The 13,317-nt window shown below is 37.7% G+C and overlaps 1 protein-coding gene across 3 annotated transcripts in view; it reads left to right on the forward strand.

The window, feature by feature from the left end:
- Positions 1–8,637, forward strand: part of ap1b1 (adaptor related protein complex 1 subunit beta 1) — a 33,600-nt gene extending 24,963 nt beyond the window's left edge. For all 3 annotated transcript variants that reach the window (XM_067405766.1, XM_067405767.1, XM_067405765.1), the window contains exons 21-22: positions 966–1,120; positions 7,074–8,637. In XM_067405766.1, coding sequence (XP_067261867.1) covers positions 966–1,120; positions 7,074–7,148 — 230 coding nt within the window. In that variant the 3' untranslated portion in view covers positions 7,149–8,637. The remainder of the gene's footprint in view (positions 1–965; positions 1,121–7,073) is intronic.
- Positions 8,638–13,317: the final 4,680 nt, after the last annotated feature.

Genomic DNA, 13,317 nt, shown 5'->3' on the forward strand with positions numbered 1-13,317 from the left:
ATGAATCTACTGCCCACAGCAAAATATTTTTGTGTTAGCCATGATTTGAGATTGCGATTTAAATGGAATTTGATGAAAGAGAATCTGAGGGGCTCAAAATAATATACAGACTGTAAAGAGACAATACAGCCTTTTATGTCTCATTATTTGCAAGTTTAGGGTCAGTGAGGTTTTTTAATAAATGAATACTTCTATTCAGAAAGGGCACATTAATTTGATCAAAAGTGACATTAAAAATGTTTGTAATATTACAAAAAATATTTCATATAAATGCTATTCTTTTGAACTTTCTATTAATCAAAATTCATCGTGGTTTCTGCAAAAATATTAAGCAGCACAACTGTTTTCAACATTGATAATAAGAAATGTTTTTTGAGCACCAAATCAGCATATTACAATGATTTCTTACAGATCATATGACTGAAGACTGACGTAATGGCTGTTGAAAATTCAGCTTTGCAATCAGTTATAAATTACATTTTTAAAATATATTAAAATAGACCAGTTATTTTAAATTGTAATCATTTCATATTTTAAATTGTAAAACTTTTGCAGTCTTGGTGAGCATACAAGACTTGTTTCAAAAACATTAGAAAATCTTGAGATTGTTCTTTTTAGTGAATTGGTGAAACCAGGTATTGTTTATATTTGTGGTTATGGAGTTAACATCTCATTGTAGAGATTAATAATTTTGTATGAAAAAAAGGCAACTCGGACATTGCACCTAAGCATGAAGAATGAGAATACAAAGGTTTATAAAGCATGAGGTTGATTTTTATTTTTATTTTTTGGACTATTAACTATTCCTTTAAATCTAATTACTGACTGGTTCATATGACAACGTGTAAGTAAAAATACACATTTGCAACAGAGTTGCCATAGAGACTCATTCAGGTTCAATTTGTCTTCAGAAAACATGCTATGTGTGTCTGTTTTGCTAATGAGTAACTTCTCTCTCCTCACAGACGCAGCCAGCAACAAGCTGCAAGGCAGTAATATCTTCACCATAGCCAAGAGAACAGTGGAGGGGCAGGACATGCTGTACCAGTCCATCAAACTCACCAATGGCATCTGGGTGCTGGCAGAAATGCGTGTGCAGACCGGAAACCCCAACTACACGGTAAACGGAAACAAAGAGAGATGAATGATGTTGTAGTGGCCTTTAAAAGCATGTGAAGAGACTAGCAAAGTACCACTCGAACACAAACACATACATAGATCGATAAAGACAAGAGGATGTGCTGGAGGAGACAGTAGCAGTCACAAGGAGAGAGTGTGCTGCGCAGAACGACTCCCCTGTTACTTCCTAATGAGTCATGTGGGAGAATGATCTGTGTTTGTGTGTATGTGTGAGAGAGGAAAAGGGTCAGGGGGAACGGACTGCTGGGAAGATCTTAAAACCTACCAAGCTGCATGTCTAGATAGCATTTTTTGGCATTATAGATGCCTCAGTCAGGCTGCATGCTAGCTTGGAGACCCAGCCATTGCATTCAGAGAGTGGTTGGCGAATCCTGCATGGGTGAAGATAAGAAAAGAAGATTGTCAAGTAAAGATGTCAATCCTCCTGTCAGTCCTTCCTCCCTTTGGTTTTTTGGGATTTGCCATTATCTCTCAGCCCAATGTGGAGTGTATGTTTCTTCTCTCTCGCGTTCCCTTTCACATTTCCCACATGAATAATGCCTCAAGCTAAATTGTAGGGAACCAGTTCTTCTCTCAGATCTCAAGTGTACCTAAAATTGTGTACACCATCATGCTTCGTTCCCAGCTGCAGAATATGCATCCACCTGAGAGATTTGAATTATTAATATATTATACATTTTCTTATTTTGCCTCAGAGTTCATTAGCAAGTGCAGCCTTTTCATCAAGCACATTTATTATTTCACCAGGATGTGCACTTTTCATGAATAGCATACAAATTGGTGTGCCATTACTTTTCTCTCTGTTCTTTGAAAAGGGAACCATCATATATGTTACATAAAGTATTATCTAACATAAAATTAATCGCATAAAATGCATCAAGCCCCCCACCAAGTGCTTCATTTAGGCTAAATCTGCACCATGTGCCCACGTATCCTCTCTCACATCTTGTTGTCTTCATGTTATCATTTGTGGTGCTGGTTTTCCTGTTTGATTTTGTTGTATTTTTTTCTGTGTATGTTTGCTCATCTCTCCAACCACCTTTGATGATGACACCACAATGCAGGAAATGGAGGTTGGGTGTTTTTTCCCCAAAAATCTTATCTATATCTTTTACACCTTGCTTCCTTTACATGAGCATGGCTCTTTCTTTTAAGGCAGGAACACACCAAGCCGACGGTTGGCTTTTTCTTCGTCGGCCGACTAAGTTTTCTCATTGTGTTCCACATTGTCGGCTGAAATTGGTCCTCGTCTACTTTTTTTCGGCCGATTCGACATGTTGAATTGCCGTCGGAGCTCGTCGGTCCGTCGGGCCATCTGATCATTCTGATTGGCTGTTCAGATACTGCCACCTGCTGGTATGGAAAGGCATTTCATCTCACGCGAACGTGCTACTTGGCCGTCGGCTGTCTAGCGTTGGTTTGGTGTGTCAGGCCAACTTTGGACACAGACGCTGCCGACGTGAGCCAACCCCACAGTCTGCTTTCGCCACCATTTGTCGTTCGTCGGCGTCGGCTTGGTGTGTTCTGGCCTTTAGTTCCACGATCACCAGTAATACAGTAAAGTCCACAGAAACAAAGCAGCATGTCGGTAATAGTGAGGCATAATATTGGACTTAACACTCATGTGACCTCATATAAGAGCAACTGTTTTGAATGATCAAGTAAAACACAGTGATGGGAATGTATAGAAATTTTCAAATTCGTATATTTTCCAGTCCTTTTGTCATGATAGAAAATAATGGCATTATAGTAAGGCACAGAGATTGTATACATAGAATTGTTTGCCAGATTTCATTCCAGGAAAAATCAAATTGAATAGCCTTCATCAAAGGAGTTGCTCTTCAATGGGAACCCGACTCATGGCATGTGTTTTTAATGTCAACAAGTCTCACTCTCCTACACACACACACACACACACCAGTATTTCCTGCAGTGCTTTTAAGTGGCAGCAATCCACCACTGCTGAATTTACACCACTGCTAAAAATAAAATGATATTTCATCTGAGATATGGGCTGCCAGTCTTAAATAAATGTAATGGGATAAGACAGAGTATAGGCAAAATAACAGCAAGAAAAATGAGTTCTCGTGATTGCTCGCAAAAATGTATAGCGTAAGCAGTGTAGTCAGATTCTTGAATAAATTACTCAGCTTGCAAACATTCTAATGAATCTTTCATTGAATAAACTTGCTATATTCATCGTGGAATCTCACGTATTTGAACTGCAAGATATTGACTGTACAAGAAGAGATTTCTGTAGGAAACACTGACACACAACACCTCTGTATGGGTCTGTTAATCTTCTATCTCTCATTACATTCTAACAGCTACTTTAAGTGGCAGAACTGTTACTCACAGCTCAGACACACGGTCCATGAATCATGGTTGTTTTGTTCCTGGCCGACGTGGCACATAAACAATATTTATCTGAAAGGACAGAAAAATGTGGTGGTGTAGCTATACTGTTTTTTAAATCAGTGTTTCCCAGCCCTGTTCCTGGAGACACACCGACATTACACATTTTGGATGTCTCCCTTATCTGACCCATGTATTTCTGGTCGTAGAGTCTCTACTAACAAGCTGAATCAGGTGTGATTTGATTTGGAAGAGTTCGAAAAAATGTGTAGTGTTGGTGTGCCCTCAGGAACCGGGTTGGAAAACACTCTTCTAAATATCTAGCAATGTTTCCATTAGCTACAAACCTCTACAATTTGTCACTGTTCTTGGTCCCTATGGCAACCAGGCGTCCAATGGCACGGCCCAGTTCCCCTTTACATGCGGCATGCATCTGATGGCAGGGATCTGTTAAAGCATTCCTCCACAGACCTTTGTGCAGTACCCTGCTGCTTCCACTCTTCCTGTCATCCCACCATCTCATCCTTTTTCATCTGTGCTTTGATTACATTCTTCCCCACTGTCGCAACCTGCTGCTATATATCTCCAAGTCTTCAAGTCACACCATCCACTATTCCTCCTTTCAGTGGTTCATGCCTACCACCCACCTGTGCTGTATTTCTTTTTCTCTCACTTCATCTCTTGAGTCAAATTATAGAACAATGCAACTGTTAATAAAACGCCTCTGCATACAGGAAGCTGATGCCACAAAGCAAGTCGGCACCAGTGTCATCACTCGGCCTGTGTACGCACCCACTACTTTTTGAGTGAAGCTAAGACAAAATCCTCCAAAATCTGGCAGAACTGATGGAAGCTTGAAGTGGAGTAGGCTGGGGTTTGATTGATAAGGAGATGCCCATTAATTCCTAGATGTTCTCAGTATACTCATTCAGCTAAATTATATGTCTGTTTAAATCTGGCTGGTGAGGTGTTGCTCTCTAATGAGCACATTGATTTTATATTTTTATATCTATTTATAGTATATTTCATATTAATTTATTATACTTTTGATAACACTTTACAATAAGGTTCATTTGTTAACATTAATGTATTAACTAACATGAACTAACAATGAGCAATACATTTGTTACTGTTTTTGTTCATCTTCGTTATCGTTAGTTAATAAAAATACAGCTGTTTGTCGTTAGTTCACAGTGCATTAACTAATGTTAACAAATACAACTCTTGAGTTTATTCTGTATTAGTAAATATTGAAATTAACATTATCAAAGATTAATAAATGCTGTAGAAGTGCTGTTCATTATTCATGTTAACTAATGATCCTTTATTGTAAAGTGTTACCATACTTTTTAATGAATGTTTAATTTTATAAGATTGTTTTAAAAGAAATTAATTCCGATTCAAATTTATTTTATCCAGCAAGGATGCTTTAAATTGATTGGAAACGTGACAGTAAAGACGTTTGTTGGGTTTCTGCAACACTTTTAGTGTCCTTGTTACACGTTACATGTAATTGCTGTAGTCATAACAATGAATTATGCATAATTACATCCCTAATGCTAACCTTATAGTAAGTACATGTAATTAATTATTGTTACTCAGTACTTTAATGTATAATTACATTGTAACATGGACACCTTAAAATAAAGTTTAACCGAGATTTCTTATTAAAATAAAAAAAAAAAAGTATCATGGTTTCCATATAAAATATTAAGCAGCGCCTAAATGGAACTGTTTTCTCATTCCTCGAGACTACTGAAAGAGTAATGGCTGCTGAAAATTCAGTGTTACTTTACATGAATAAATTACGCTTTAGAATTTATTGTAATAATATTTCGCAATATTGCTGTTTTTACTATATTGTTGACCAAATAAATGCAGCCTTAGGTTTTTTTATTATAATATATACACTGCCTGGCCAAAAAAAAAAAAAGTCGCTGTTTGGATTTTAATAAGCAAATACTTAAGAATCTATGAATGGATCATTATTACAGTGATTATTATGTTTCTAGCATGTTATATGTTTGGCAACAGTTCTTTTAACCCTTAAAGATGGAGTGTGTAGCTCTTCATGTCTTAAACAACCATGTAGGAAGACACATCACGGCCATATTCCATGAAGACAATGTCAAGATTCACCAGGGTTAAAATTGTGAAAGAATGGTTCAGCACGCATAAAGAATCATTTTCACACATGAAAGTCCAGACCTTAAATTCATTGAAAGTCTTTGGGATGTGCTGAAGGAGACTTTACAGAGTGCTCACCTCTTGTATTGTCAATAGAAGATCTGAGGTTCAATACATCAATACATACACTGAGGTTAAGGTCAGTGCCAATTCATGTGTGAAAAGGATTCTTCATGCTCTCAGCCATTCTTTCACAATTTTAACCCTGGTGAATCTTGACACTGTCTTCATGGAATATGGCCATGATTTGTCTTCCTACATGGTTGTTTAAGACATGAAAAGCTACACAATCCATCTTTGGCAACAGTTCTTTTAACCCTTAACATATAGCATGCTGGAAAAATAATAATCACTGTAACAATGATCCATCCATAGATCCATCCATCCAAGTATTTGCCTTTATTTATTTTTTTATTTTTTTTGTCCAGTCAGTGTATTTTTGTACATACATTTTATATATATATATATATATATAACAACAATATAAAAACAACCGTGAAGTGTTTAGACAGATAAATACTTGTTATTGGAAATGTGTTGCATCGTGCTTGGCGGACACGGTGTTACGAGTTTCTAATGTAGTGTGTAGGCACTGATTTCTTTTTTCTTTTTTGAGTATTGGGAGCCTCACAGTCACAAAAGCCCTGTGGAAAGCTGCAGAGTGATCTCATAGAAGCCCAGAGAGAACTCTTGAGTTTGGGAGGGATAAATTGCGGCATTGATCTCTCTCGCACGCTCATCTCTATCCCTTTCGCACTTACGATGTCCAATTGCACTGTACCCACAGGCTTTCTGATTATCCTCTGTATGATTGGTCTGTTGCAGCGCTCACTTGACTGAGGAAGCAGGTGTTGCAGTAGATGGAGGTCTCCACTTAGGCCGACCTCTCCAAGCACACTTGCTCCGTTGACATTAGTCTGCATTTGTTTGTCTATTACTCTGTTAGTGCCATGTGAGATCCTTTTTATAAGGAACAGCTTTTTAGGTGTCTCTCACCAAGTAAACACAGCTTGCTTATGAATTTGCTACAGGTGGTTTTAGGTTTAAGAGAGGTGGAGTACAGATTTGCTTTCAGATGTCTCAAGTTCACTTTTTCTTCAGCTAGTAATAAGGCAAAAGTGTAAAGTTGAAGCTTGTTTTGGTCTTCTACATGGCAATGTTTGTAATTTCGTGTTTGTGTAGTGGCTCTTGGCAAATTGAAAGAGATTTATATTGTATTAGTGTGTTGGCAGGCTTTCAGCATTACTAGTGTTTTCTTGTTTCTTTCACCTTCACCTTTTCCTAGCATGCACTCAAATCTTCACATCTTAAAATTTTTACAACACGTTTGATGTATGCTTGTGTCTTTCATTTATTCTAATCTCTCCATTTTGTTTTTCTCCCCCCCTCAGCTGTCGATAAAGTGCAGAGCGCCAGAGGTCTCTCAGTTTGTGTACCAGTGCTATGAGTTGGTGCTGAAGAACTGAAATGGAGGGAACCAAGAGGAAACTGCAGGTCCTGGGCATCGTTTGGGTGACTGAAACCCAAAATTTGATTGGACCAGTCAGAGAAAGAACCCCCACTGTCTTGCATTTCCCTCAGACTGTGCTGTCAGCATTGACTGAATCCCAAGGAATTTTTCTTCATTATTTTGTCCATTCCCAACACCCTTCTTTATCCCTCCTGTTTCCATCCTTTAGTCGCAAAATATCTCTCTTCTAAAATGCGACACACAAAATATAAAGATATCATCTTTATATCTTCCTCATATGTGCAGGTGTTCTTTTCAACAAATTTCATTGCCTGTACTACATGATGTGTATGCTGGCTCATGGAGGGCAGACATCATGTGCAGAAGATCTCTAGAGTTTTAGAGCAGCCTGTATTCGTCATCCATCCAGTGGTGGGAAGGGTTTGTTTACTACAGTTGAGAGAAACCTTTCAACACTGCTGTTTTTAATTTAGTCTTCATAATCATATGATGGGTCACTTGGTTTGTATTCACAAACATTCTGTTGTGTGAGTCATTGAGGTTCAAATTTTGATGTATTTATTTTCTTCTGTTTTAGTAAAGCTCCTCCCCATCTTTCCTTAGTAATTTAAGTCTCTCACAATTTCTTTTAAGGGAATGCTGTGTTTATCCAGAAGCACTACACAAATGCTGAGTAAACTTTTTTTTTTTTTCTTCAGATTTTCTGTATTTGGTGACTAAGATCGCAGTCAATTTTTGTTATTAAGATGGGTTTATTTTTAATTACTACTATCTTTTGTGTTCTGTGTACCAGTTTTGTGTGTGTGAGTTGGAGATGTAACATTCTGCATGTTCTGTTCCCTCTTCTGGCAATCTTCCCTGTCCTCTCTCATTCCCCCGTTTGTGTCTGTGTACATGCCCACATATTCAGGGGGTTGTCATTTTAGAGTGTGTGTGAGTGTGTTTTGTTGCAAGCAAAATAAACTGCTAAATCTGCGAGGGAGGCTTTACTCCTATGATCATCCTACATAAAATGATTACTTTACGGTATGAATATCTCTAATATCACACTGAATGCAATGCATCTGATGTCCCCTGCTTTGCAAAGCAACTTGTTTCTTCTCTCATACTTTAAGGGACAGGGAGTTGTGGTTAAACCTCTATGGTCATGTGATGCTGAATTTTGTTTTTAAAACCATGTTGGCAGGGTGGACAGACCTCACTCAAGATTAATTGAAAAAAAAAAAAATACCACCAGACGAAACACTGCTGATCTGACGCGCATAATGCGTGTAAACTTAAAATTCCCAAATAATTGATTTTTTTTTTTTTTTTTCTTTTAATCATAGTTTGTTGATTCTTTATGTATGTGTGTTTTATTCTGTAGGTTTAGTCGTAGGGTGACTACAAGGAGATGTCCGGCAAAGAAATTTGCTTTACTTTTTGTTGTTTTCTGTCATGAATGCATCATCTGTTATGGAAATTAAAAAAGTATATTACCCATTGATTTAAAGTGCAATTATTCCAGCCTGGTTTTAAGATTAAAAAAGTGAATTAAATATGGCCATTCTTCCAACTCTTAAACTTTAACTTGGACAAAAATCCTCCAGAAATGAGTAATCTCTCAGCAAATTTATGCAATTATTCGGCTATAGCAGCTTCTTCAGTTATAGCCCTAATATTGTTTTATTCATTAATAATCTTAGGCAATATGATTCAAATAGGCAAAACAGTCATCATGCTGTAAACTAACTCATTTAATATAGACTTCAAAATATCACCTTTTTATATATTCAGGGAAAATGTACAAGTAAATGTGAAATCCTCGGGGGACCGAGCTGAACCTGCATCTCATCTAACGACATTTTAACCTGTTAAGTTAGTAGGCGGAGATTGAAAAGGTTTCAGGAAATGTCATTTATTATGGGTTGCATGCATGTATCATCTAGTCATTCTCTAAAACAGTTTGTAATTAGTGTAGTTCTATAAGTGTAGTTTTGCCCCACCCCCTGATTTCTATTCTTTAGAATCTATGATGGCATGAACATAACCCCTTTTCATTCAGTCCGATTTGAACTCTTAAACTCATGTTTAAGCAGAATTTCCTCTTTGTTGTGTTGACTAAACTGTGGTGATGAAATTGCAGTGTGATGCAGTCATATTAACGGAACTGGGGGCCTCATGTGTATCCAACCATATAATTCAGTAGAAGTGCAATCATAAGCCAACCCCGAAGCTCAATTTTAAGCTGCTGGCAAGCACGCAATCTGAGCCAGGAAGACAGGCTGTTTGGAATGTTATCTATTGCTTAAATGAACTCAGCCTCTAGCCTGGCAATTGAACGCTGTATTTAGATGTAAAAGCATTCATGACTTACTTTAAATTGGTATTAACTAGCATTGTGTGCATATTGACAATTTGAGAACTGCTCCCTCTAATTTCAGTGGATCTGCCTTCCATGTTTAGTGATGGTCTGAAGTCCTGACAGAAAGGGAAAAACATTCAAATGTGGACTGAGAGGACAAAAAACAAGAGAAATTAATCTTTTGTCTGTGTGTGTAAATCAAATTGGACTAATGGGTGAATGTATTCCAGTTAGAAATCCAGATATCATTAGATTAGATTACAGCCCATGCTATTTTGATACTCAGGACTTCTATTATCCAAATGCGTGGAGAAATTAAGAACTCCTCATCCGGATTAGAGAATACATTCCTGCAGATTAGCAGAAAGTTAATTACACACCTTTATGTACTTCCTGTCTTGTGTCCAAGGTCCAGCATTTTGTCTTATGAACGGAAGTGGAGTTGTGTGGTGCTATTTTGAGAAGCAGTTTTTGAAACTCAGATTCTCTCTTCATCGTTGGCTTGGTGTGGGTCTCTCTGGCTAGTGATTGAAAAACACGGAATGGAGTTAGTAGCTCCGCTCCACTCAAAGGAGCTGTTCCAGACAGGTGTTGTGCCGATTTTCGACAGCCTGCCAAATTATTACCCGCTTGCTACCTGATTAACTAATCCTAACCCCTCCCCCACACCCAACCCTGCTGAAAAAACAGCATATACTGGTTAAGGTAGGTTTTGAAGCCGGTATGCTGGTTTGAGCTGATTTATGCTGGTCCAATGCTGGTCCAATGCTGGTTCTATGCTGGTTCTATGCTGGTCCATGCTGGTCCAATGCTGGTTCTATGCTGGTCCTAAGCTGGTCCAGGACCAGCACTTGACCAGCATAAAGCAGCTCAAACCAGCTTCAAAACCTACCTTAACCAGCATATGCTGTTTTTTTTCAGCAGGGAACCCTAAACAATACCAATACTAGGAGGTTAATAATTTGGCACATCTTCGGCTTTCAGTTTAGCATAGAAGTAACATACGAACTAAAAAATTACACTGTAAAAAAAAAATTCCGTAGTTTTTACTAAATAATTTTGGCAGCTGTGGTTGCCAGAATAATTTTGTAAAAAATACAGAAAAACTGTAAACACATTTACAGAACAAACTGTAAATTTTAGAGTATAAAACTGTAATTTAAGAAAATTTGAATGTAAACCAATAAATTAAACAATGCACACTACTACTAAAATCTGTTTTGTACCTTTACATACAGTGGTGGTCAGAATTATTGGCACCCTTGGTAAATATGATCAAAGATGACTTTTAAAAATAAATCTGCATTGTTTATCCTTTTGATCTTTAATTCATAAAATTAGTAAAAATCCAACCTTTCATTGAAGGAAAAGAATTGAAAGTGGGGGGGAAATCACATTATGAAATAAATGTTTTTCTCCAGTACATGCTGGCCATAATTATTGGCACCCCTACAATTTTTTATGAGTAAAATATCTCTGAAGTATATTCCCATTCATATTCCCATTTTTTTTTTTTTTTTTTAGCACACCAGGGTGATCATAAAAATTGTCCAGCCATGACTTCCTGGACAAAGACTCTCCAAGGATCACAGCTGGAGAATTGCAGAGATTAGTTGAGTCTTGAGTCTCAGAAAGCATAAAAAAAAAAAAAATCAAACAGCACCTACATCCCCACAAGTCGTTCAGGAGGTTTTCAAAAAAAGTCCTCTGCTCTCATCCAGAAACAATCTGAAGTATATTAAGTTGTCAGACACAACTGGAACTTCAAATGGGACCGGCTTCTATGGTCAGATGAAACTAAAAAAAAAAAAAGATGGGTTTGGTGCACACATGGATAAAAAGTATCGGTTAAACCTACTGCTGGATCTTTAATGTTGTGGGCCTATTTTTCTGCCGGAGGTCCTGGACATCTTGTTCAGATATATGGTATCATGGATTCTATCAAATACTAACAGATAAAAAATCAAAACCTGACCGCTTCTGCTAGAAATCCAATAATGAGCCATGGTTGGATCTTCCATCAGGACAATGATCCAAAACAAACATCAAAACCAACACAAAAATGTGTCACTGAGCACAAAATGAAGCTTCTGCCATGGTCTTCCCAGTCCCCTGACCTGAACCCTAAAGAAAATGAGTGAGGTGAACTGAAGAGAAGAAGCACCAGCATGGAGCTGGGAATCTGAAGGATCTGGAGAGATTCTGCATGAAGTAATGGTCTCTGATGATCTCTTGTCAGGTGTTCTCCAAACTCATCAGGCATTATAGAAGAAGAGTCAGAGCTGTTAAATTGGCAAAAGGAGGTTGCAACAACTATTGAATAAAAGGATGCCAATAATTGTGGCCAACGTGTTTGGGATATAAACATTTATTTCATAATGTGACTTTCCCCCCACTTTCAATTCTTTTCCTTCAATGAAAGGTTAGATTTTTGCTAATTTTCCGAATTAAAGATCAAAAGGATAAACAATGCAAAGTTATTTTTACAGTCATATTTGATCATATTTACCAAGGGTGCCAATAATTCTGACCACCACTGTATATTGACAACCACCATAATAATGCAGGTGATAAAAAGGAAAACCACATGTACAATCAGAAAACATCACAAATAGCTTTTCCGTGAACTGAAATACATGCTAACATAAGAGGGTGCACAGAGTCATTCACGCAAACGCAAAACACCATCATGGTAACCCACAATACTTAAATAATGCAATAAACATTCATTAAACAACAGAAGATGTAACATAAAACCCTAATGTACATAACTGATAACAAAACCTATTAAGAACATGATTATTAAAACAAAATACTTTCAAATGTGGAGTGTCACACAGGGAATTGTGGGAACATCAGTTTACAGATTTTTACTGTAAATTACACATCGATTTTGTCTTTTTTACTTATACAAATTGTAAAATTTAATTGCATAAATGTCTGGTTAGAGCTTTTACAGTTTTCCCCTGTATATAATACGGGAACTTACCTGTTAACCTATTTATTTTTATTTTTATTTTTTTCCCGTAGCGTTTTTACAATATTTTACCGTTAAAATCACATTCATTTTTTACCTCACTAATTATTTTGGTTTGAAACAGTTTCGTAAGAAAATAACAGTGTTGACATACTGAAAAATCAATACTTTTGCTTGTTTACTAAACAAGCAAAGCATATCATGCTTGATATCGATAGAAAGGTTCGTTTTCACCTTGTATTCCTCCAATACCTAAAGTAAATTTGGAATATAACACGCGAGTGACCTTTTAGAGCAGTTTATAACCGCTGTACATTAGCGCAATGAAACAGCCATGAATGCGCGCGCGTCAAGCGATCCACATGAGTGCGCGCGGAGGAGCAGCGCTTAGTCCAACACAGGAGCTGAAGCGACGAGAGGTCTGCGCGGATAAAGTCCACCTGCTACAATCTTTACGGAGCTTAACGATGGACCTTTGCGCAGCCTGCATTTGGATTGCGGTGAGGTTCACGATCAAGCGAGCACTCATGCGCTCGCGCAGCACGCACTGCTGAGATGATGTGGGAAGATATGAGAGGTTACGAGGAGAAAGGGTCAATGGTAACCTCGAGATCGAAGAGCAAGCATTATCCAGAGAGCAGCCAGATGGATAGTGTTGGATACTGTTGACGTTTTTGAGCTCCAGAGCTGTGTGTGGGAATACTGTGGATCACTGAGGACTGTTCCCCAATGGAATGCAGAGAAGACAGCTCAACTGCCGCAGTGAATGAAGTTGGTTTGTTGATCCATTCAATAACGGATGCTACTAACAGAGTATTTCAGCAAAAGAGATAACGAAATGTA

Source organism: Chanodichthys erythropterus, chromosome 13, assembly GCF_024489055.1.
Source record: "Chanodichthys erythropterus isolate Z2021 chromosome 13, ASM2448905v1, whole genome shotgun sequence".
Lineage (NCBI taxonomy): Eukaryota > Metazoa > Chordata > Actinopteri > Cypriniformes > Xenocyprididae > Chanodichthys > Chanodichthys erythropterus.